General features: G+C 56.8%; 10 protein-coding genes across 10 annotated transcripts; 6 read left to right on the top strand and 4 right to left on the bottom strand.

Moving 5' to 3' along the window:
* Window positions 1–205: 205 nt before the first annotated feature.
* MKK02DRAFT_30164 (uncharacterized protein) lies at window positions 206–2059 on the bottom strand (the record flags this gene model as incomplete). The annotated part of the gene is made up of 7 exons (XM_053087989.1): window positions 206–434; window positions 534–604; window positions 689–722; window positions 870–1206; window positions 1304–1540; window positions 1831–1945; window positions 1997–2059. The coding sequence occupies 7 exons, from the start codon at window positions 2057–2059 to the stop codon at window positions 206–208; spliced, it is 1086 nt and encodes a 361-aa protein (XP_052942095.1).
* Window positions 2060–2338: 279 nt separating this feature from the next.
* On the top strand, window positions 2339–3959 carry MKK02DRAFT_40620 (putative histone deacetylase 3; the record flags this gene model as incomplete). The annotated part of the gene is made up of 5 exons (XM_053091182.1): window positions 2339–2440; window positions 2505–2567; window positions 2623–2780; window positions 2845–3105; window positions 3149–3959. 5 exons carry the CDS (start codon window positions 2339–2341, stop codon window positions 3957–3959), a joined length of 1395 nt encoding a protein of 464 aa, XP_052942094.1.
* Window positions 3960–4232: 273 nt separating this feature from the next.
* On the bottom strand, window positions 4233–5044 carry MKK02DRAFT_30162 (ribosomal L38e protein family-domain-containing protein; the record flags this gene model as incomplete). The annotated part of the gene is made up of 4 exons (XM_053087988.1): window positions 4233–4282; window positions 4499–4675; window positions 4725–4785; window positions 4928–5044. 4 exons carry the CDS (start codon window positions 5042–5044, stop codon window positions 4233–4235), a joined length of 405 nt encoding a protein of 134 aa, XP_052942093.1.
* A 280-nt stretch (window positions 5045–5324) lies between these two features.
* MKK02DRAFT_35312 (ribosomal protein L7Ae) lies at window positions 5325–6847 on the top strand (the record flags this gene model as incomplete). The annotated part of the gene is made up of 7 exons (XM_053089145.1): window positions 5325–5327; window positions 5797–5839; window positions 5904–5975; window positions 6019–6119; window positions 6166–6488; window positions 6534–6728; window positions 6778–6847. The coding sequence occupies 7 exons, from the start codon at window positions 5325–5327 to the stop codon at window positions 6845–6847; spliced, it is 807 nt and encodes a 268-aa protein (XP_052942092.1).
* A 305-nt stretch (window positions 6848–7152) lies between these two features.
* On the top strand, window positions 7153–8063 carry MKK02DRAFT_40617 (cytochrome b5-like heme/steroid binding domain-containing protein; the record flags this gene model as incomplete). Its single annotated transcript, XM_053091181.1, has 5 exons — window positions 7153–7317; window positions 7611–7647; window positions 7725–7819; window positions 7882–7940; window positions 7991–8063. The coding sequence occupies 5 exons, from the start codon at window positions 7153–7155 to the stop codon at window positions 8061–8063; spliced, it is 429 nt and encodes a 142-aa protein (XP_052942091.1).
* Window positions 8064–8492: 429 nt separating this feature from the next.
* MKK02DRAFT_30160 (uncharacterized protein) lies at window positions 8493–10450 on the bottom strand (the record flags this gene model as incomplete). Its single annotated transcript, XM_053087987.1, has 3 exons — window positions 8493–9883; window positions 9945–10086; window positions 10151–10450. 3 exons carry the CDS (start codon window positions 10448–10450, stop codon window positions 8493–8495), a joined length of 1833 nt encoding a protein of 610 aa, XP_052942090.1.
* Window positions 10451–10794: 344 nt separating this feature from the next.
* On the top strand, window positions 10795–15267 carry MKK02DRAFT_40615 (SNF2 family N-terminal domain-containing protein; the record flags this gene model as incomplete). Its single annotated transcript, XM_053091180.1, has 22 exons — window positions 10795–10980; window positions 11041–11166; window positions 11225–11350; window positions 11400–11474; window positions 11536–11615; window positions 11670–11770; window positions 11825–11925; window positions 11974–12153; window positions 12202–12485; window positions 12535–12758; window positions 12805–12885; window positions 12947–13135; window positions 13187–13355; window positions 13402–13586; window positions 13639–13711; window positions 13763–13922; window positions 13968–14192; window positions 14239–14341; window positions 14390–14608; window positions 14652–14916; window positions 14973–15111; window positions 15163–15267. The coding sequence occupies 22 exons, from the start codon at window positions 10795–10797 to the stop codon at window positions 15265–15267; spliced, it is 3396 nt and encodes a 1131-aa protein (XP_052942089.1).
* A 641-nt stretch (window positions 15268–15908) lies between these two features.
* On the top strand, window positions 15909–16420 carry MKK02DRAFT_40614 (uncharacterized protein; the record flags this gene model as incomplete). Its single annotated transcript, XM_053091179.1, has 2 exons — window positions 15909–16268; window positions 16349–16420. 2 exons carry the CDS (start codon window positions 15909–15911, stop codon window positions 16418–16420), a joined length of 432 nt encoding a protein of 143 aa, XP_052942088.1.
* A 347-nt stretch (window positions 16421–16767) lies between these two features.
* Window positions 16768–17962, bottom strand: MKK02DRAFT_30158 (uncharacterized protein; the record flags this gene model as incomplete). Its single annotated transcript, XM_053087986.1, has 6 exons — window positions 16768–17005; window positions 17058–17269; window positions 17323–17389; window positions 17440–17605; window positions 17660–17704; window positions 17776–17962. The coding sequence occupies 6 exons, from the start codon at window positions 17960–17962 to the stop codon at window positions 16768–16770; spliced, it is 915 nt and encodes a 304-aa protein (XP_052942087.1).
* Window positions 17963–19643: 1681 nt separating this feature from the next.
* On the top strand, window positions 19644–23524 carry MKK02DRAFT_20449 (protein kinase SNF; the record flags this gene model as incomplete). Its single annotated transcript, XM_053086257.1, has 7 exons — window positions 19644–20069; window positions 20103–20187; window positions 20221–22052; window positions 22077–22479; window positions 22585–23078; window positions 23122–23336; window positions 23383–23524. The coding sequence occupies 7 exons, from the start codon at window positions 19644–19646 to the stop codon at window positions 23522–23524; spliced, it is 3597 nt and encodes a 1198-aa protein (XP_052942086.1).
* Between the last annotated feature and the right edge of the window lie 30 nt (window positions 23525–23554).

Below are 23554 nucleotides of genomic sequence, written 5' to 3'. Positions count from 1 at the left end.
ATGTGCGCGATCTAGTACGACGAGCCAGTAGGAGCAGGCACTATGCGGCCGGGGCCTTGTCGACATCACCCTGTTAAGCCGAATTCAATCGTGTCGCCGGAGGAAATTAATCAATGACATCCTCACAACGTGCCACAGCCACTTTGCCACCCGGCCCTCTCCACCTCATCCTGGGACGGGGCGGGACACCTCCACTGCCTCAAAGCTATAATCCCCAATCTCCGATAGTCGCGCCGGTGGTGCAGAACAGTAGTTGCCATCCGCATGTACAGACAGGGAGTCCGCTCCTCAGACAATCGGCCTCTCGACTCCGCCACCATGTCGACGACTCTCCTATCCGGACATCCCCGCCTATGCCACCTCCCCGTATAGCAATCTTTCCTCCGACGGTCCGAGCTGTGTCACCTCCCAGCACAGCATCTTCCATCCTACAACTACATCATGTCTTCCGGAAATCTACAATATCACCATCAATCGGAGAATCGGAACGATGCCCTGTTAGAACGAAAACAAAAAAAAACCAAAAAAAAAACCCCCCTTTTTGCCACTCCGCTAGACCGCTAGACTCCGCTTTGAGCCAGCCTGCGCCATGACTGATCGTAGCCTGGGCATACAGTCGTTCAGGATGAGAGAACACCGCTCGACGTTAGTATCTTTGATGTTACGAGGCGCTTCCTCAGGGACTGACCTGTCTGCCTTTGGGCTCGCAGGCCGGGCTAAGACTATGGAACACTCAAGGCTTGGTCCTGGTATCCTGATCGACTGGCAGTGGATTTGCGGGACAATTGAGACGTTCAGATCTTACGCTGAACTGACATTTGCATGACGAGAGGAGCCACAATTCATTGTACGGAGCTCAGCCGCGCTACCAATCGTCGCCCTCCTCTCCTCCGTCGTAAAATTCCCCGACCTCGGTCACCTCGGTCCAAGCCGAATCTTTGATTCGAATCTGTTTGACTCGCTTCAGCATGAGAAGTGCAAAGAACTGAGCCGTGTTCTTGAGGTCCTCATCAGGGACACCTTCCCAGGGGAACCCGCCTGGGCCGTTCTTCGCGGTGCTCAATCGTCCATCGCGAATGGCTGCTTCGACCTTGGCAGAATCAGCGAAGGTGAGAAGTGTGGCATCCGATTCGGCGCCGAACTGTTGGGTCACTCGGTCGACGATGGCGTCCACTGCAGATCGCCAAGTTCTCTGCTCCGTCAAGCCTGAGGGATGAGTACTAAGATTCTCAAGGGGAACTGGTGGCTACCCTCTGGGTAATGAAGTGAGTGAGAAGAGTCAGAAGACCAAGGGAGGACTTACTGAGCTTGGAAATGTCGAAAAGTGTCGCCTTCCTCAGAAGGCGAGCGGTGGGCTGGGGCTGAGCGTCCTGGACCATTCGAAGCAGGATCATCAGACGGTCGTTGTTGCTCAACGTCTCGATGGGAAGTAGCACGCTTTCCCACTTGTCCACATCGTACACGGCCTCCTCAATGTCCTTCTTGAGCGCGGTCAGCAGCGCGTTCACAACCTCGGCATTGTCGGCCTCCATCGTGATACCTGAGTCGAGCTGTAAAGAAGTCATACTGTCGAATGCTGTTGGGAGAAGTGCAGGTAGTCTTGGTGTGGTAATGAGGAGTGCAAGGGCAGATAGGGCAGAGGAGAAGGGCGGGCCGGGGTGGCGGCGAGCTAGATTACTGTGTGCCAAAGAGAGCGTGATCAAAGGATGATGCAAAATAGGCTGTGCGCCTCGATCCTTTGATTGACACTATACTCGCATAGTGCGTGGCGTTTGGAGCTGGTCCCACAGGAGGACAAAGGGGCTGATTCTGCGTGCAATCGTCGCTCACGACGGTCCCCTGACCACCATGCCCGGGTCATGCCCCTCACTGTGAAGCCGGGATAGGCTTCCAAGCCTCCCAGGTACCCTAGTATCTGGGCATAGCTGACTCTAGCTGTGGGCGTCTGCGCGACATCAGTTGCAGTCAACCTATAATCATGATGTCACAGACGTACCAGGCCTTCGAGATTGATGGGGAGATACTTGATGCGATGATGTCCCAGCCCCAGGCGCAACATGACTTGTAGTCCTACGAGTGACTGACGTCCCCGGATTAAAAGCTGGTCCCAACCCTAGCAGCGCGACCATGCAATAGGATAATAGCTGCTACAAGCTCTGCCACACCTCCGCAATAGTGCCACATTCCGCCCCGTGCCTGAATTGTGCACAATTGGGTGGCGAAAACAAACCCACCCTTCGCTCGCTGCCTTTACATCTCATCCTTCCTTACCTACCCCCCTCTCGACTTCCTGCCTTACAGACTCAGTAGAAGAGCAAGCGCAGATGCTACAGCCGAGATGACAATAAATATCGACCCGCCTACATTCTCCGACGCGCCCTTCTTCTTTGATAGGCGGGCGGGATATTTGCTCGAGCCTGAGCAAGAGGGAATTGTACAGGTCAGTACAGTTCCTTTGTCTTTCATTCTGTCGTGTTACTCATGAGGAAGGTGCTGACAGACAGTCGCACTCCAAGACGAAAGTAGCGTACTACCATCCCAAAGATGTCGGGAACTATCACTATGGCGTGAGCTTGACAGCTCCTCCCAGAGGGCGAAGAAGCCACAAGCTGACAAAGGAAGGAACGGCATCCCATGCGTCCACATCGTCTTGAACTCACCAAAGACCTCGTCCTGGGGTATGAGCTCCAAAATCACATGACGATGCATGCGCCGAGGAAGGCGACAGAGGAGGAATTGGGCGAGTTTCATGATGCCGACTATGTGGATTTTCTAAAGCGGTACGTCCCGTCCTTCAGCTTACGTGGGCTTCGCATAGTCAAGATCTCAAAGCTGATATGGTAGCGTCACGCCCAAGAACGCCCAAACGCTCACTCGGGACTATACCAAATTCAACGTCGGAGACGACTGTCCGGTCTTTTACGACGTCTTCTCGTTTTGCCAGCAGTACGCTGGGGCGTCGCTCGCTGCGGCGCGAAGACTAGCGGCGGGGTCTACGGATATCGCCATTAATTGGTCGGGCGGGCTACATCATGCCAAGAAGGGCGAGGCGAGCGGGTTTTGCTATGTCAACGACATTGTTTTGGCTATTTTGGAATTGCTACGGTACGTCCCAATCGAAAGTAAGGAGGGTATTGCTGATTCCTAGGCATCAACCCCGCGTCCTCTACATCGATATAGACATCCACCACGGCGACGGCGTTCAAGAGGCCTTCTATCTCTCCAATCGCGTCCTCACAGTCTCCTTCCACAAGTACTCGGCCGACTTCTTCCCCGGAACCGGTAACCTCTCCGAGACGGGCTCCGACCTTGGCAAATACTTTTCCCTCAACGTCCCCCTCCAAGATGGGATCGACGACGAATCCTACATCTCCCTCTTCAAATCCGTCATGGAACCCACCATCACCACCTTCCGCCCCTCGTCCATTGTCCTGCAATGCGGCGCCGACTCGCTCGGGTGCGACCGGCTCGGGACGTTCAATCTGAGTATCGCGGCGCACGGCGAGTGCGTACGATACATCAAGAGCTTCAACCTGCCGCTCCTCGTGCTCGGCGGCGGAGGGTATCGGCAGTCCTCGGTCGCCCGGTGCTGGGCATACGAGACGGGTATCCTCGCGGGCTTCAAATTGGCGGACGATCTGCCCGTGACGAATTACACCGAGTTCTTTGGGCCGGACTACAAGCTCCATCCGCCCTTGACGGGCCAGATTCAGAATTTGAATACCCGGCAGAGTCTGGAGCGGATCCGAGTGACGATTAGGGAGAAGCTGCGGTATTTGAATGGAGCGCCGTCCGTGCAGATGCAGGAGGTGCCGCCGGATCTGATGGGGTTTTTGGAGGATGAACGGAGGGGCAAAGAGGAGAGGGAGGAGGAAGAGGTGGGGAATGGGAAGGCGGGCGAGACTAGGTGGGAGACGGAGCTGGGGGAGGGAAGGCGGACAAGGGTGAATCAGGGATGAGACGGTGATCTGAGGTGGAGTCGAGGACAGTCAGAAGTAGGGAAAGTAGTTCGAGTTGTATTGCCTGTTGTATCATTAGATGAAGAATATGTTCAACGGATTGATGCTGCACACGCAGTAACAGAGCATCAGGCTTCGGGTAAGTCAACGCAGCATCAAATCTGCTCCGACCCCAGTCTCCACCGCGCGCAAAGCTCCGCTGTGAGGTATAAGATGCATCACCCCGCCCCGCCCGAAACCAGAAGCCCAACTCCCTCAGTACAAAAGGTCGCTCTACTTCTTCTTGGTCGCAGTCTTGGCAGAGTCGTCCTCAACCTTCAGCCCTGGAATGTCAGCTAGGTCCTCCGGGCAGTATTGGCCACAGTGCAAGGCTCTCTCGTCCCGTCCCGTCGACCGCTTCAGCACCTCTCTTCCCCTGCGCCGTCCCGCACAAGTCCTCGACCTCCTCAGCGTCCTCTGGCCCCCACCGATCCCTCCCCCTGCCCTCTGGCATTCTCTGCCTCGCGGTGCTCTCCCATTTCGACTTCACCCCAACTCACCTGGTGGCAAGCTCTGCTTGAGCTTCTCTGCCTTCTCCGAGTCGGTCAAAACGAGTGTGTAGAGGTATCGCGAACACCGGATCTTGAACTTTGTGACGGTGTGGGATTTGCCGGCAGCCTTGCCCTTGGCAGAGGCGGTGGTGTTGGCCCGGACGGTGGTCTTCTTGATGCGAGCGACTGGACCGTAAGCGCTGTCACCTCAACATACGGGTAGTTGGCAACTCACGAGTCGCATCCTTCCGACGTGCCACCTCGAGGAACTTTTTGATGTCCTGGACCTGCTTGGGCTGAGGGGTCAGCACGACGCCCCTAAAGATGTTTCCACATTCCAGGCTGTCCTCCTAGTCTGCTTCCATCCTCCATCCCTCGGCGCTCATCATGCCACTGCTCGGCCTTTCTTCCATATCGTCTTTCTGATGTTCTCCGCACAATCCGTCCTTGTCCCTCCGAGCTGGCCTCCTCGACCAGCGATTCCTCCCAGTGCTTTCGTTTCGCCCGCCATGTAGGATTCGAAGCTGGTCTGTCAGAGAAGGTGTGGCCTACCATTTTGGCTTTTGTGTATAGGATGGGGTCACAATAGAGATCACTCGACTGACTGAAAATGAACGGTGCAGGGTCACAGTGCCGGAAGCTAATTCTCTTTATCGCCGACTCGCACCCAATTGCAACTGCCACATTCAGATTTCCGGGCGCGGGATTACGGCGTTTTCAACTTGGCGCAGGGGAGCCGAGCAGCTTTCACCTTGCTGAAACCGTCACTGCCTGCTGAGCTATTCATCATACACCTTCACTTGCTCGATTATCCTATCCTCGAAACTCAGTAACGATGGTGTGTTACGCTTCCTGCTCCCCAAGTGGGCGTCACGTCGCGCTCTCTCTCGCCATTCGCCCAGCCTAGTCGCCGCCTATCCAATCGAGTCGGACGGTTCTCACCCCGATCTATCTAGATTGGGGCACGAACCTCCTCGACCTAGACCAATCTCGGCTTCACAGCCCTGATGATGTCTTATTGGCGCGCAGGATGAGCCTTTATACCTGCCTGACCTCTGCAAATCGGGCGCTTTAGGCGTTCGACCTCTTTGCTTTGCGGTAAAGAGGGAGGTTGTTGGCGGGAGGGCGATGACTCCTGTTGTATGATTTCGAAAGAAATCGTAGCGACCTTAACTGCGTGGCCGGGCAATGGTCTGTCTGTCTGCTGAAAAGTGGATAGACGCCAGAACCCGTGCTTAGAGCTCTAGACGTGATGCCCTTTACATTCTCAAAATGATAGGGGCTTGCGCTGACTCAATGATCTGCAGCCCAAGGCAACTAAAGGAAAGTCCAGGCCGGCAGCCACCCCTTGTGAGTTTCTTCTCGAGCTTGATGGTTCGAACTCGTGAACTCGTGAGAACAAGCTAATCTCCAGACGGCACCAAGAAGACAGCCAAGAAGGAGACCAACCCTCTCTTCGAGAAGCGATCCAAGACCTTCGGTATCGGTAAGTTGATCCGTCATCTCATCAGGCCACAGCTTATTCCCAGGTGGTGACCTCCCGTACAAGCAGGACTTGACCCGGTTCGTCAAGTGGCCCGAATACGTCCGTCTCCAGCGCCAGAAGGTCATCCTTCACCAGCGTCTGAAGGTTAGTGACTCTTTCTTTTCCGCAGTAGGCTTTGGCTGACCCGCAGGTCCCCCCCGCAATTGCCCAGTTCTCGCACACCCTCGACAAGAACACCGCCACCCAGCTCTTCCAGCTCCTCAACAAGTACAAGCCCGAATCCAAGCAGGAGAAGAAGGCGCGTCTCTTGTCCGAGGCCGAGGCCAAGACTAAGGAGGGAGACAAGTCGACCACCAAGGACACCAAGAAGCCTTGCTTTGCCAAATACGGTCTCAACCACGTTATCGGTCTCGTCGAGCAGAAGAAGGCCAACCTCGTCGTCATCGCCGACGATGTTGACCCGATCGAGCTTGTCGTCTTCCTCCCCGCTCTCTGCCGCAAGATGGGTGTCCCGTAAGTGTCAGCTCTCAAATATCATAAGGCAGCGCTGACCATCAGATATGTCATTGTCAAGGGCAAGGCACGTCTCGGTCTCATCTCGGGCAAGAAGACCTCGGCCGTCCTCGCCGTGACCGAGGTCCGGTCAGAAGATTCGCAGGCCCTCGCCAACCTCGTCTCGGCCTCCAAGGCCAACCTCGAGAAGTCCGAGGAGGCACGCAAGCACTGGGGTGGCGGTATCCGTGGTACCAAGTCGTAAGTCTATGGTCTGCTGAAATGAGGGGCACCAAAGCTGATGGAATAGGGTGGCCAAGCTCAGGAAGCGGGCGAAGGCTCTCGGCCAGGACGCCAAGAAGGTCCAGCTTACGCTCTAGAGCGTGGGTGGTCAGATCTCTCTGGGGTTTTTGGGCGGAGGGGTGGAGTAGTGTAGCACGCTGCATGTATGATATCCTAGCACCACTGTTCTGCAGGTAATAGCGCTGCTTGGCTTTTCCTGCTGCAAGGCCAATGAGAGACACGCTGAAACATGGCACGACCGACGCCACCCAAAAGTTGATGATCCGTGCGCTGTCGCGTCAGAATCAGAATTCAGAAAAGGATCGAGCTTTTTTCCATCCACTTTGAAGTTCTCTATCATACCTCTTCCTTCCAAGCTATAACCCCCTCTTCCATAATTACCATGTCCGCCGACGCCTCTTCCTCTTCTGCACCGGGCGGTGACGCCGCACCAGCGGAACAGTCCCACCCTTACACGCTCGAAACCCTCAAAGCGCACAATACGAGGGCGGATCTGTGGATGTTGTTGCATGGCAAGGTGTATAATGTGACCAAGTTCCTGGATGAGGTGAGTGCGCGTTTGGCTGAAGTGTAATGATGCGCGTCTGCTTGGGTTATGAGGTGGAGTCGGGAAAGGCGTGAGCTGCTACTATGGGGGGAATGGGTGATCGAACGGGGATGGTGTTGCTCGACGAGGCGGGGAAGGGGCCCGAGCGTTGGGTGCTGTCATTGGCTTTGGAGACGATCGCGAGAGACAGGAAGGCTATACGAGCCCTATAGTTTCGGGCGCTGGGATGACTAACCTAAATTCTGGATGATGATATGAGCTTAAATGCTTCGAGCGCAGCTGATTCGCTGTAGCACCCCGGAGGAGATGAAGTGATGGTCGAAGAAGCCGGTACGTCTATTATACCAGAAGCTCCTCGAGCCAGTTGTCGTAATCCCTGCCTTCTGGATTATCAGCTGACCTCTCAGGCCGAGACGCGACAGAAGCCTTTGAGGACGTCGGACACTCTGACGAAGCCCGCGAGATGTTGCCCAAGATGTACCTCGGGGAGTTTCACGGCGAGGTGAGCTCGACGCTTCCTATTCCCCTGATATGGGCTGAGGGGGGAGAGCTGATATGGTCTAGACAAAGGAGAAGAAGGTGAAGCGAGCGACGGCGACTGGGGCGGCATCATCATCTGGCGGGTGAGCTGCGAATACCCCGGAGTTGAGGGGATTACAAGCTGATCCTTTAGTGGTCTGACATACCTTGTTCCGTTCCTTGCGATCATTGCGGCGTACTTTGGCTGGAGGCTGTTCCTCGCTTAAGGTGGCGCTGTGACTTGGGCGAGAGGGGTAGATAGGCGGTGAAAGTATGTGGGCAACAGAGCACAAGGACTCAAAGCGGGGGAGGATGCGCGGTCTGAGCGTGACGGAACGTGTATAGGACTGGCAGGACGTCGGTGGGATGAGAAGGGGAGTATGGTGGGGAGCAGTCGAGTTATAGATTTATGCAGATACATTCTCTCTTTTTTCGATCAACCTGTACTTCACAGTGGCAGTAGGAAGGCGCGATCGTACATGAGGAACCTGGAAATACATGGTGGTCTACATGATGAACAAGATATGATACCTTTTCCTCGCCGCGCCTCCTACTTGTACTAGCTTACTGGATACCTCTTATAGAGCTTTCCCACCCAGTGCGGCCCCCCTCCCTTCCATGTCCCCCCAGATCCCTCGCCTCAGATTTCATCCCCATTATAACCTCCTCGGCGCCACCTCCCCCACTTCCTTGCCCCATACCCCGCCCGCCGTGCCCTGGCATCTCCAAATAATCTCCTCTGCCGTCCCCATCCCCCTTCCTGTCCCCTCGCGCTCCAACGCAAACATGACGTCTACCGCCGTAAGCGCCTGGTCGTCGGGTACCATCCGTCTCTCCGAGCCCCCACCAGCACCACTCGGTCCAGACCCAGATCCAGGACCGGTACCAGACGCTGACTCTGTAGATGTAGAGGGAGCGGAACCTGGACGTGGGGGAGCAGGCATGACGGGGACGAGACGACGAGCTGGGATGGTGATTTTCGGGCGTTTCTTCTTTTTGGGCGGTTTGGCGGGCGTGGCGGGAGAGTCTGTATCGACCGAAATCGATTGAGAGAGTTTAGACTTTTTCCTCGGTCCCCCTCCGGCTCCCAGACCGGTAGAAGGCCCAGAGTCCCCATCCGCCTCGTCAAGACTCCGCTCCCTCTTCATTCCCGACCCCGATGCACTGGACGTGTCCTCCTCGCCCTCCGCGTCCGCTTCGCCTGGCGCATCCGCCTCGTCCCCCTTCTTTCCGTCTGCGTCCGCCGCTCCTACCGCTGCGGCCTTCTTCTTCCTCCCAGCGAGCGGACTAGACACGTTTGGTGCGTTGTTCAACCAAGAGTATTTGCCCATCTTCACCCCCGTCGCGCGCATAGCGGTGAGGTTGGACATCTTGTGCGCCGTCTCGGCCGAGACTTCCCCTTTGCCCTTCTTCTTCTTGGAGAGTGGCCGTTCCTTGACCGCGCCAAAGACCGGAGTGGACGAAGCGGCGGCCGGTGCTGGGGTGGACGAGGTCCCGTTTGGCTTTTCCCTGGGTGTCGCGGGAGTCGCCGATGTGGCCGTAGTGGACGGACTCTGCTCATCCACGTCCATTCCCTCTCCTTCTCCGACCTGCGAGCCCCCGCCCGATCCCTGCCCCGACCCACTAGCCTCCGCATTTATCTGCGCGCTCTGAGGCTGCTGTACGCTCTGCCCAGTCTCCCTCGCCCTCGCCTCCCTCATCTCCCTTATCCGAGCCATCTCCGCCTCCCTCGCAATCCGGTCCATCCTCGACGCCCTAAACCCCAGCTCGGCCTCTTTGTTCTGCCGCGCGAGAGCCTCCATCACCGCGTTCACATCCGACGTAACGACATGAGACCACATGGGTCTCGCCGCGTCGTCTTCATCCTCGTCCCGAGTGCTTTGTGGGCGGTGGGAGGGCGCGAAGGGTGGTGGGCGATGATGGGAGGTCTGAGTGCGGTGGGTGTGAGCGCGGACGGACGAGGTCAGGAGAGCGCGGAGACGCTGTTCGGCCGCTTGCGAGAGATAGGCGAGGGCTTCTTCGTCCAGCGTTGTATTGGCGTCTCTAGCTGCACATGTCAACTTTGAGCCCAGAGATCTATACGGACTGGAAAGCTGAGGGAGACCTACTCAGACGCGAGACTCTCTCTCGTAGAAACGACCTCGAGAACAGATCACTGATCCTCCCTTGTGGATCTGGCCTCATCCCACCGGTCGAAGGACCTGTATAGGGTCTCCCAGTATTATATCGACGCGCAGCTTCTTCCTCTGCCTATGCTTGTCAGCAGCCATTTCCAGCCACAGCAGCCAGCTGCGCAGGGTGGTGGAGAGCTCACCCGCATGTTGAGCGTCCCGTCCCCTGTACCCGACGCCGACGCCAGCGTCGGACGCATCATCTTGACTGGCCTCCCCCCCTCCCCATCCTGACCCGCCGAGGCCGAGTACTTGATTGGCGACGTCGATCTCTTCCGCGATACAGAGGGACCAGCGCCATTGCCACTGCTGCTGGTGCCATTCCCATTGCCGTTGCCTGGGTGGAAAGAGGTGTATGACGAATCGAGGTGTGGGGTCGGGTGGATATACCCCGAGGTGGACGTCGAGGATGAAGGGAAGGACTGCAGGGGCGCGTGCTGCATCTTGCTCTTGGCCCTCTCTGAGCTGCTGCTGCCGAGCTAGGGATTGGCAACGTCCCGCTGCTGGGGTTACAGGATGGAAGGAGACTAGGGGAAAGGGAGTGAGAGGGAGAGGCAAGTGATTATGGCGGCCGGTTGTTGCTGGTAACACCCATGACTTGAGTCCAGTGATTAGCGGAAGCAAATTGAAGGGGAATTTCAATAGGAATCGAGCGTTACGGCAGCCCGTGCGCACTGCCCACACCGCGCGCCCCGACGTCCCGACGCGAGTTTTGTTGCTTTGCCTCTCTTGCTCTGCCTTTCTCCTTCTCCTTCGCTTCGGGTACCACAGCAATAATAAAAGCAGCATGGTAGGTCTCATCGCAGACACGAGGATGCGAGGCTGCGCGCATACCTCACGATCTGATTCGACTGACATACCTCAGAACCCTCTGCTCTCCGCGTCAAGCGCTCTCAAGCCTGGGAATGGGGTCGAGGATGATAAGCTGTCCGACTATGTCCCGGGCTCAAGGGATATCTCGGTATCAAGAGCTGTATGTCCTTTCTCAGCTGGGAGGCTCCTGCAGGGACGGGATACATGGCTGACATGACAGCCTTCCGCGGTCGCATCTGATGAAGTCCTCGGAGGGCCTTCTGGTGGGGCCGGCGATGGCGGCGAGGACGAGCTCGAGGAGGATGAGGATGAGATCATGGACGAGGATGATATGATGGGTGATCCTGTAAGCTTTTAGAGCCTCGTGAAAGTACACACGGTAGGCACTCAGCTTACGTCCTCAGGCGACCGTCACCCCATCCGCGAAAAGAAAGCGTGATCAAGCCGATGCTAAAAAGGCCGCAACAGCAGCTAGAAAGGCGGACATCTCGGAGATTGGGAAGCGGCGTTCAGCTGTCGAAGACGCGAAAGTGAGCTCCTCTGCCACTCCTCGTGGCAGAGCTGTAGCTGACAGTATAGTTTGCCGATTCGATGAAGCGGTTCAGCTATCTTCTTGGCCAGACTGAGCTCTTCCAGCACTTTATCGATCTCAAGGTGAGCTTCCCCGGCCACGTCTGCCCTGGACACTGCAACGCAAGTAGCTGACAAAGGGCAGAAAAAGCGCGAGCCAGAGTTCGCGGCTATGCTGGATGAGCAAATGGCTAAGACTGCAAAGAAGGGCAAAGCGCGTGCCAAGTGAGCTCGCCCGCCTGCAGTTTGGTGCGGAGTGACACAAGCTGACGCTGCCAGCGATGCCAGGCACCGCAAGTCCGAGAAGGAGGAAGACGAGGAATTGCTCAAGGAGGGAGATGAGGGGGATGCCGCCTACGTGTTTGAGGAAAGCCCACCTTGTGAGCTGACAATCGCTCTTGGCCTTCAGAGCTGTATCGCAGCTGACCGTATAGTCGTCAAAGGTGGCCAGATGCGAGACTACCAAGTCCAGGGTCTGAACTGGATGGCTTCGCTGCATCATAACGGTATCAACGGAATTTTGGCGGATGAAATGGTCAGTCCAGTGACCTACTTTGATCTGGGTATGAGCTGACGGAGACAGGGTCTCGGCAAGACCCTTCAGACCATCTCGTTCCTCGGGTACCTCCGAGACCACCTCGGCACGAGCGGACCTCATCTCATCGTCGTTCCCAAGTCGACCCTGCAGAACTGGGACCGAGAGGTCCACAAGTGGGTGCCAGGGTTCACGACGCTGCTCTTGCAGGGTACCAAAGAGGAGAGGGTGAGCTAACTCTCTCGCGACTATTGAGGGTACAGTGCTGACTGTCAGGCCGCGCTCGTCGCCGACCGGGTCCTGAAGCAAGACTTCGACATTCTCATCACCTCGTACGAAGTCGCCATGCGGGAAAAGACGACTCTCAAAAAGTTCTCATGGGAATACATTATCATCGACGAGGCGCACCGGATCAAGAATGTCGATTCGCTCCTTAGTCAGATCATCCGGACATTCGTCTCGCGCGGACGACTGTTGATTACGGGTACCCCGCTCCAGAACAACTTGCAAGAGTTGTGGGCGTTGTTGAACTTCATCCTTCCGGATGTGTTCTCTTCCAGGTGAGCTTTGATTTGCAGATATTAATGAGGAACAAAGCTGATTTTCCAGCGAGGACTTTGATGCCTGGTTCAAGACCAAGGACGATTCCGACCCCGACGCAGTCGTCAAGCAATTGCACAAGGTCTTGCGCCCCTTCTTGCTCCGGCGAGTTAAGGCGGATGTGGAGCATTCGTTGTTGCCTAAAAAAGAGATCAACCTGTATGTGGGCATGACGGAGATGCAGCGGAAGTGGTACAAGATGTTGCTGGAGAAGGATATCGATGCTGTCAACGGTGAGCTCCTTACCGTCGAGAGTTTGGCGGAGAGCTAACGATGTAGGCGTGGGAGGAAAGAAGGAGGGCAAGACGAGATTGTTGAATATCGTCATGCAACTGAGGAAGTGCTGTAACCATCCCTATCGTGAGTCAGCTTTGAAGCGCACTACTGCCTTGCCAAAGCGGTCACGAGCTGATCAATACAGTCTTTGACGGCGCCGAGCCTGGACCGCCCTATACTACCGACGAGCACCTTATTGACAACGCCGGCAAGATGGTCATCCTCGACAAGCTACTCAAGTCAATGAAGGCCAAGGGCTCCCGAGTCCTCATCTTCTCCCAGATGAGCCGTGTATTGGACATCCTGGAGGACTACTGCCAATTCCGAGGACACAGTCAGTTCTTCGATTGGCGGATGGCGGAAATGAGTAAGAGCTGACATGTAGACTACTGCCGGATCGACGGTGGAACAGACCACGATACCCGTACCGCCAATATCGACGACTATAATGCACCCGGAAGTGAGAAGTTTGTCTTCTTACTGACTACGCGTGCGGGAGGATTGGGTATCAACTTGGTCACTGCCGATATCGTCGTGCTCTTTGATAGTGACTGGTGAGCTAAGTAGTGCCGATTGCGGTGTAACAAGCTGACAGTGTAGGAATCCCCAGGCAGATCTACAAGCTATGGACCGAGCACACCGGATCGGCCAAACCAAGCAGGTCTATGTGTTCCGGTTCATCACGCAGGATGCGGTCGAGGAGCGGATCCTGGAACGGGCGACGCAGAAGTTGAAGCTGGATCAGCTGGTCATTCAGGAAGGTCGGGCTCAGACCGCTGCCAAGGGTGAGTTATCGAGCAGAGTTTTAATCATGCCTGGGCCGAGCTGACGGGATAGCTGCGCAGAACAAAGATGAGCTGCTCGACATGATCCAGCACGGCGCGGACAAGATCATCAATGCCTCGAACAAGTGAGCTGCGAATCGCGTCGTGGCCGTGCGTAATCGAGCTAATGTATGTAGCATGCTCATTGATGAGGATATTGACGAGATCATTCGGCGCGGAGAGGACAAGACTGCCGAGCTGCAAAAGAAGTATGCGGACCTCGATCTTGACGCACTCAACAACTTCAAGTCGGAAAGTATGGTGAACCAGTGGGAGGGCGAGGATTACACTGGCAAGGTGAGCTTCGCCCTTCATGAGATGAGACAGTGAGCTGATCATTAGCGACCGAAAGGGATGATCTGGATCGAACCCGCAAAGCGTGAACGTAAAGGCAATTACTCGATCGACCAATACTACCGTGACAACTTGAAGACGGGTGGACCTAGCGCGCCCAAGACGGACAAGCCAAAGATTGCTCGCCCGCCCAAGCAGGTCAATATCCACGATTTCCAGTTCTACCCTATGCGGCTGGTCGAGCTGCAGCAGAAGGAGTATGATGCGCATATGGTACGTTGAGAAAAATCGTTTGCGTGGCCTAGGCTGACAAAAGCAGAAAGCGCAGAATTACGTCGTTCCTGCGCGTGAGCCAGAGGCGGGCGAGACGGCCGAGCAGGTTGAGAAGGAGAGATTAGAGGAGCAGGAGAAGATCAACAATGGTGAGTTGCGACGAGCGGAGATATCTCGACGGTTGCTGATAGTTCCAGCTGAGCCTTTGACGGAAGAAGAGAATGCGGAGAAGGACGCGTTGGCAGACGAGGGGTTCCCCGACTGGAACAGGCGGCATTTCCAGTCGTTCATCAAAGGCCTCGAAAGGTTCGGGCGGGACCAGCTCGACAAGGTCGCTGTGGAGATTGCGGACCATACCGAGGAGAGTGTACGCAAGTACGCCAAAGTGTTCTTTGAGCGGTACACCGAGATTGAGAGTGAGTCGAGTGGCGCACGTGGGGAGGCTGAGCTGATGTAAAGACGCCGATCGGCATATGGACCGAATCACGACCGGCGAGTCCAAGCTCAAGGAGCAATCCGAACGGATCGACGCGCTCCACTGGAAGGTCAAGTCCAACAGCTACCCCATGCAGGACATGAAGATCACGTATGGCCAAAACAAGGGTAAAAGCTATTCGGACGAGGAGGACCGGTTCCTCCTCGTCAGGATGCACCACCATGGGATCGACAGGGAGGATTGCTATGATTTGATCAAGCGGGATATTGGCGAGTGGCCGTTGTTCAGGTAAGTCCTGGCCCGGGAGCGGTGGTTTAGCATGGGGAATAACACTGATGGGTCAGATTCGACTGGTTCTTCAAGTCCCGGACGCCGGATGAGCTCAAGCGGAGAGGCCAGACGCTCATTCTGTGCGTGATGAAGGATTACAATAAGGAGGATGAAAAGGAGAAGGAGTCGAAGCCTGCCAAGCCGAGTGGAAAAGTTTGTTCTCTACTTTGGACAGATGGGGTGGATAGCTAGGCTGACGGGCAGAAACGCGCGATAGATGAGCTCAAGAATGGGGGCGCGAGTCGGGATACTACACCTGGATCGGCGGCGACGGGGAAGAATGGGGCGAGTAAGAAGCGGAAGACATGATGCGTGAGGCGAGGTTGAGATCATCCCTCGGGAGACGGGGTGGGGTAGTATCTTTCAGTTGTTACATATGCTATACACTTACTTTCTGACACAGCACGCACACTGGTTACGTGCCAACAGGGACTGGCCGATAACGGAGCTGATATCGACCGCGGTCATGGTGCTTACAATGGTGGCTCCCTCACTATCACCCACTCTGGCCATTGACCCGGGGGCCGGTGCATGCTACAGTCGGGTCATCGGGCTGATGTGTCGCATCCTGCCTGATCCAACGTGACGACCTTTTGTTCTTGCCCTGCTGTGAGGGCGCAGTAGTGTGAGTCTGGGACGTGGGACGTGTGTCGTCGCTGATACTTTCTGCTGAACGCAGACATGTCGTGCTATCCTTTCTTGCAATCCACCCTGACGCTAGGGGCTGATACCTTGCGGAAGGCCTTGTCCCGTATCAGTCGTCACGATTGGATGGCTACATAAGGCGCTTCATTCCCCTCTCCTGCTAGCCTCTTTCACGGCTACCAAACTGGACGATATTTCCGATCAATTGCTCGCTCAACGAAAATACTCAGCCTCGTACTGCTTCCCGCTCCAGCCGACATTTCGCACGTCTCTCGACTGCATCACGCACGATCCCGACGAATACGATGCGTGTCTCCACCCCTCTCGCCTTTATTGCGCTCTTCTACAGCTACGTCTTCGTCGCAGCCTCCTCGATCATCCGAGCACGAGGCAGCCCCATCAACGACATCCAGATCGAGATCGAGAGCAGTACACTCACAATCGTCTCCGGCACAACGACGATGGGACTCGCGCCGTCGCATCACTGGGGCCCGGATGTCCTTGGAAACCACTCTCTCATCACTATTGCTGGTCTAGGCGAGCCCGATACTCCCTGGGGCTGGACAGCGAAGGCCGAGATTACCATGCAGAGCCTGACTTACAAGGGCTCCTACCCGTGTCGAAAGTCTCCCCAGGAGGTCCGGCACGTTGCGGTACACGGTACTGTGAGTCGATTCTGCCTCACAATTTTAAAATGGACATTGTAGCATCGCGCAAGGCAGGCGATCAGGGCTGACCCACCAAGTGTACCATGACGTTCATCGAAGGTGTCAATGCCATGCTCGCCCCCGCCAAGCTCCAGCTGAATGGCGAGTAGCTCGTCCCCGGGCATGAGCACACTGATCCCTACGAATGGAATAAGAGTTTCCATCAATATGATCGCCAGGCGGGTATCGAGTTCTTCTGCGAGATATTTCAGTGACGCCGGTACAGGTGTTCTTGGTAGTCGAAGCTCACCGTATCACATCTACGCGCGCATGTACCAGTAAGCAGTTCGACATTGAGGTCGTCCGACTGGACGCATGGGACCCAGGTGCCCCAGTCATGAACAGCTGATCTATGCTGCCTTGGCTTGATTGGGTCGACCGGAGTCCCCATCTAAATCTGTGGCCAGTGGCATCGCGGAGAATGGTGCTCCGTGTCGCCCGCTTCAATTGTCATGTATCAAATCACATCATGGTCAGTCATCAAGATGCCCGCTGTAGGGTCTATCTGCCGTTCCTGTAGATGTGCACCCAGCGAAGCATGGTGCAGCCATGTGGTGTTCTGGCGCTCGTCCACTCCTGCGCATGGAGACTCATGCGCAGTCAGTAGTTGTGTCATTGCGCAGAACCATTGCTCTCCAGCTGCCCTGTCCATCTCTGTGGATCGTGCTGAACCCATTCCGCGTGTAGAAGCCTTCCTGATATCGTAAGTGAGGCTATTGTACGGTATCACAGCCGTCCTGGACGTACGAGTAGCTGAGTCTCCGCGAATAAGCCAATGTCAGTGCCCCTGGCAGCGGCGTACATCTTGCAGGCTTGGAGCAGGTCAGTGGCGAGTCCGATACCTCGGCAACTTGCTTCGTCCCGGGTAGCAAGGAGGTCGAGGCGGTCAAGGTCTCTCCATTCTTTCTCGCCGTATGCGTCTTCAGGGAGCCCAGCCTGAGTGATTGACCGGCATATAGCTGGCTGTTCGCTGTAAGTAGTGCTATTCTGACTGGGAGGATGTCTAACGCACCTCGGTGATGTCGTCAGGCAGGTGCATGAAGTGGCGGCAAGACTTCAAGCCTTGTGCGTAGTGCTTCCTACCTTGATCAGCGAGAGCCAATTGGCTTGGCGATTCATCGAGACTCACGCTTGGGTGATGCTCTTCCCAGCTGGAATAACGCACGCTATACTGTCCATCGTGCCTGTTTCCCGATGGATCAGCGCGAAGACCATACCTATATCCAGACATGATCGGATACGGAGCCTGTGTAGTAGTTTGGCCGCTGGTAAGCAGACGTCATTCCTTGTCATGTCTGCAGCATCAGCACAATATAGCGTTGCCACGCTAGATACTCAGCAAGACCCACAGTCCTGATAGCAGTCTGTCACCAGCTCCACTGCTTCCTCGAGAGCTACGGGGTCAGCTCAATCCCTATGTGCAAATGTGTGGAACTCAGCAGGTGATCAGAGCTGGTCAGCCTACATTTGATGTCAGTAGCAGTGAGTATCTTGAAAGCATGAGTGTCAGAGGAGCGTGAGGGAGGTGTCAGACTCTGGTTGTCGGGAGCTCTTGCTGCCGAAGGTAATGTAGATGATGTCAGTCGAGATCCGCTCGGCACGTGTCTCCACGCCGGCGCGTGCGCCTCGAGTGTGAGCGTGCTGGTCTCCATCACGGGGTGGTAAGAGATGTAGTGGATCTTGAGACTCTCACGGATCCTCCTTGCCTTAGGAATGCACTGAAGAGGGCCTTCGATATGATTGCGTTTCGGCAACGTGCGAAGTGAACAGCTTATGAGGGGGGGTAACGCAGGGAGGTGATGGAGTCAAGATGAGCTGCGATGGCGGATCTCAGGCGACGTACGAATGAACGCGGCCGGGCTCAGGCGTTTGTAGAGATCTTATAGCAGGCGTGAACTACGGTGAGATGGGAGCTTTGCACTGTGGACGCCTCAAACGCGGAGGTCAAACTCAAAGGAATCCCGTGCTCGACGTTGCTCCTTTGTTCGCGCGTGACAGCACGCAACCGCGGCTGTAATTAGAAGTGGGCAATAGGCTGCTACTGCTCGCACGCATGCATCCATAGAGTGTTCAGCACCGCCACATCTTACCGCCACACTCTCGCCACCCAGTGCCACTCTGGCCTGACCTCGGCCTCGGGCTCGACGCGTGTGATTTTACGACGCGTCCGAGCTGAAACTCAAATCCTAATCTCCTGAAGCTGCCGTCATCGGGCAGTTTCCCCTCGTCTCCCGCCGTTTGGGCGTTACCCCGAGACAAGGCTGGGCTGCCGAAATCTCCATCTGGCTGGTGGCAATCATCAATTGTTGTGCTGGGCACTGAAAGATCGCTGACAGGAGAGCATTCAGATTAGATCTCGACAAGTCTCACACCTATCGAAAGCTGCTCGACGCGCCCTGCATACTACCTAACGACGATCACTCAACGATCGACACCCACCCACACACGGAACGGAGTAACGACCTCGCGCTTGGACGCGAAGCTTCTTTTTCCCGCCTCACCCTCGTGTTTCATCCTCGTCCCCTACCTCCCTTTTCCAGCTCCCACTCTCCCTTTCCAGCGTCATCACTCAACCAGTACACCCTTTACATACATACAGCTCTTCTCCACGCGTCCATCTCAACACGTCCACACAGCCGAGCCCGGGCTCAATGGCGATACTGCTTCAACCAGAAGGACTAGCAGCCTGAAGGGGTTGGGCAGACAGGGACAACTGCATCACACGATCATTGGGACCGCGCAGGGTCAGGCGGAGCGCAACGAGGCGTTACCATCTGTGCGTCAACTTCGTCCTTTTCCACACACCTCTTCCCACTCGATCAGGTTCATTGATCCCTACCTCTCTCTTGTTGACCGCACCGCGTCGACGCCGAGCTGACTCTGCCAGCTTTCATCTTTATATACCGATAATCCAGGCTTCAACCCGTAATCGCCTTCTTTGATATCCGCGCAACTCCAACGTCCAACCCACCACCTCTATACCCTCACCCCACATCGCTCATGACGTCCGTCCTCGCCTACTCTCCCATGTCCGACCCATTCGCCTCGCACGCGGCCATGGCTCAGCAAAACCAAGCGGCGATGCGGTATCCATCACCTCCTTTGTCGCCCCTCTCCTCGGCGCAAACCGTCCATCAATCCTTCACACCACCCTCGACCGTGACCAAGAGTACTACGCCAGCGCAAACACCCCCTTCACAGCCGTCGTCAACGTCCAAACGCGCCATACCAGCCGCTGACGAGTTTGGCGCGTACGGCGGTCCTGTAGCAGGGACTAGCCAGTCGACGGGCGCTGCGCGAAATAGGAATAGCATGACCCACGCCACAACCACCATGCCCCTTCCCCTCGCCGGTCCGGTCGCGTCCACCTCGGCCACTACAGCTCACGCGTACGCGTTCAACCCTGCTACCGGCTCGGCGACTACCCCTCCCAATGCCGCAGCTCGGAAACGACAATCACACAACCCTTCTTCAGCTCTCGGTCCCTCCGCTTCCCCTCCCAAAGCAGAACACCTCACCGACGAGTATATTCTTCATCCCTCGGTCTACGCCTGGCGCACGGCTCATGCAAAGCGGCCGATGGTGGCGTTTGGCCCCTATGTCCTGCTGCAAACGCTGGGCGAAGGGGAGTTTGGCAAGGTCAAGCTGGGCGTACATACGGAATACGGAGTGGAAGTGGCGATCAAGTTGATCAGACGGGGGAGTTTGGACGACGAGGCCAGGGCGAACAAGGTGGAAAGGGAGATTGACGTGCTGAAGGTGAGCCCAGGGTTGAATTTTGGCTGATCCCAGATGTTGAAGCACCCAAATATCGTTCGCATGTTTGACGTGATTGACACCGACAAGTATATCGGGATCGTACTGGAATTTGCTGGCGGTAAGTCTGCGTGTTGAGCACAGCTGATGGCAGGTGGAGAGCTCTTTGACCATATTCTCGCCAACAAGTACCTCAAAGATCGCGACGCGCAGCGCCTCTTTGCCCAGCTCATCTCGGGGGTGGACTATCTCCACAAGAAGCACATTGTCCACCGCGATCTCAAGCTGGAAAATTTGCTTCTCGACAAGCACCGGAACGTCATCATCACCGACTTTGGCTTCGCCAACCGGTTCGACCAGGCGTCGGACGACCTCATGGCAACGTCGTGCGGTTCGCCATGCTACGCCGCACCGGAACTCGTCGTCTCGGAGGGGCTGTACGTCGGGTCGGCGGTCGACATCTGGTCCTGCGGTGTCATCCTCTACGCCATGCTCTCGGGCTACCTCCCCTTTGATGACGACCCGGAAAACCCAGACGGCGACAACATCAACCTCCTCTACCGCTACATTGTCACCACCAAACTCAACATCCCGGACCACGTCTCACCCGTCGCAAAGGATCTGCTCCAGATCATGCTCGTTCCGGATCCGGAATACCGGTGTACCATTCACGACATTATGACCCACCCGTGGCTGGCGTCTCAGCGGGAAATCTTTGACCGGACGGTCGAGTACAACGAGTGGATCCTGCAGGATAGCATGTACAAGAAGAGTCAGCAGGCGAAGCGGGAGTTGAACGAGCGGAAGAGGGTGGCGGAGGAGGCGAAGAGTGTGCGCGCTATTCAACGGTCGCAGTCGAGCATGCCCGGTACCACTGTCACTGCCAGCATGCTCGAGCAGAGGCGAACCCAGCGCCATCAGTCGGCTCTACCCGGAGCGGTCACGGTCCCGGAACATCTCGCCAATGCCGGTCATCGTACACCTCCTCTGTCAGCCATCATGCGGAATACCCCACCAGCGTCGGCGGCCGAGGATCTGACAAATCCCAGCGTTGCTGCTGCTGCCATCGCCGCTCGACTGGCAAATATCGCCCCCGTCTCGGCTCCCCTCACTCCGGCGGCGTCAAGCGGTCCAGCCTCGGCTGTTGCGGTGGAGGACGAGCCTCAGACTCGCTCGTCGGTCGAGGACGCCGTACGTCCGCCCATGGCGCAGAACAAGAATCGGCATACTATTCAGGTCGAGTATGACGCGGATGCGACATACGAGCGGATGCAGGCGGAGTTGGCGGCACAGAGGGGGAGCGAAGGGACGTCTGAGCCGTCCGGTACGCCGCTGGACGTCGGAGCGCAGATGCTCAGCGACGCCGAGATGAGCGAGTCGGAGACCGGTCATGCGGCGGAGCAGAGTGGCGATACTCGCATGTCGCCTGATGTCAGCCAGATCCTTACTCCCATCGAGGGAGTGCCCGACCCAGTCCCCGTTCCTGGGACACCCACCAAGCGGAAACCGGACGAGTCGATCGGATCGCCTTCAACTCCGCGGGCTGGGCGCGTCGCGGCCCAGGAGGACGTCTCGGCAACGCCGCGTCCGACCTTCAGTACGCCCAAAGCCCGTCGTGCGAGCGGGAAGAGCGCATCCCGACCACCGGTATCTATGCCTCCACCCATCAGCTTGCCAACATCGAAAGGCGCTTCATCCGGTCTCAACAACGCCGGCCTGCCCCAGGTACCGCCACCAAAGCGGGACCGAGCGAGGAAGGGTATGTCACTGGACAAGTTTGGTCTCACCAAGCTGCTCAATTCAGCTGGAATGGGTAGCAGCGTGGACGTCTCGCGCCCATCGCCGAGCGCGAGCTCCGTCACCGCTGCTTCCATGCAGAATCAGCAAGAGGGGAAGGCGCAGCGAGATGCTCGGAGAAGCAGCATGCGGCCGGCTACTGCACAAAAGGAGGAGAGGCAGTCCAAGCGGAAGACCCTGACGGCTTTGGTCCGGTAAGTCTACCCTCTGAAGCAATGGCCCAAGCTGACCGCTAGATCTGGCTCCATGCGCGACAACCGCTCGTCTGCACCCGCCACACCAGCACCTCTGTCCGCTCGGGATATGAACCCGGTTCAACATACTCCCGCGCCCACTTCTGCACGGAGCAGGGCGTCACCTATCGTCGGTGCTACTGGGATCCAACCGCAAGCCGCCAACCTCGGACAGAACTCCCCTTCCATCGTCACTGTCGACGCAGTCGCCCAGTCTCAGGGCACGAACGCGTCCAGCTCGGCGGCCAAAAAGGTCATGGACTGGTTCCGCCGCAAGTCACTCGCAAAGGACACGTTCAATGCTCGCGGCGAGAATATGAGGAGCGACTCGACGAGCAGCTTTGTCCGCGTGGAGGGGCCATCGCAGTCCAGCGGAAAGGCTGGTATCCCACCACCTATGGCCAATTCGAGCACGTCGAGCGTGGCGGTCATCCCGGAAGAGGAGCAGGAGTCACTTGCGCCTCCGCCGCCGAGGGAGGAGGTTCCAGTACCGGACTCGGCCACTCTCCCTTCCGCCGCTTCCCGGATGCCCGAGCCTACTCGTCAACCTCTCGGCGACGCTGGAAATGCCACCAATCTCCCTCGCGCTTCGCCGCAGCGGCAGACCATCGGCACGGCTGGTCGTTCCAAGTCACACGCATTGCCCAGCCCGACAGCGGCAACGGCGATGTCGCAGATACCCTTCAAAGCGCCCGCTCCGTCCAGTGCGGCCGCCAAGCTCCGAGCGGAGGAGGCCAAGTTGCGTATCCACACTGGTGTCGTCGATCAATCCGCCTTGTCGTCAAAGCTGCCCTCCGAGGTCATTGCCGAGGTGATCAAGGTGTTGATGGATATGGGATTGGAGGTGAAGAGGGAGAACGAGTACAGGTTGCGATGTACCCGCGTGAAGAAGGGGGCGGCGAGGAGCGGTCTCAGGGGAAGCGTGATGAGCATCGGAGGCAGCTCGGCCGGTTTCCTGCTCGGCAATGCGTCTTCGTCGAGGGTGAGTCTATGTCTTGAGGTTTAGGACGAAGCTGACGTTCCAGGTCGACTCGAGGGGTCTCCCTATGCCCCAATCACCTTCTGCTTCTATCCTCTCACCGGGCGGGTTCAAGGGCATGCTTCGTCGCGGCAGTACCGCCGCTGGCGTCAACCTTCCCCGCGCTTCCTCCGAGCCGCAGGGTCTGGTCAGCCCGGCCATGTCCAGTGTTACGGGAACGCCTCTGTTGCCTAGTGTCGAGCCTATCTATGGGGAGCACTCGTAAGTTGTCTTGCGCAGGTCACACGCAATTGAGCTGACAAGTCAGCGTGGACAGCGGCGACGAAGTCAAGTTCAATGTCGAGCTTTGCCGGATCAAAAACCTCCCTGGGCTGTACTTGCTCAACATCAAGCGGCTGCGCGGAAACGTATGGAGCTTCAAATTCATCTATCAAACCACTCTCGAGTAAGTCTTGCTTTGAATATGGAAGAACCCAGCT

This window comes from Dioszegia hungarica (assembly GCF_025882075.1).
Source record: "Dioszegia hungarica strain PDD-24b-2 chromosome Unknown MKK02contig_25, whole genome shotgun sequence".
Lineage (NCBI taxonomy): Eukaryota > Fungi > Basidiomycota > Tremellomycetes > Tremellales > Bulleribasidiaceae > Dioszegia > Dioszegia hungarica.
Note: the sequence above shows the minus strand (reverse complement) of the source record. Positions and strands in the feature narration are given on the sequence as shown.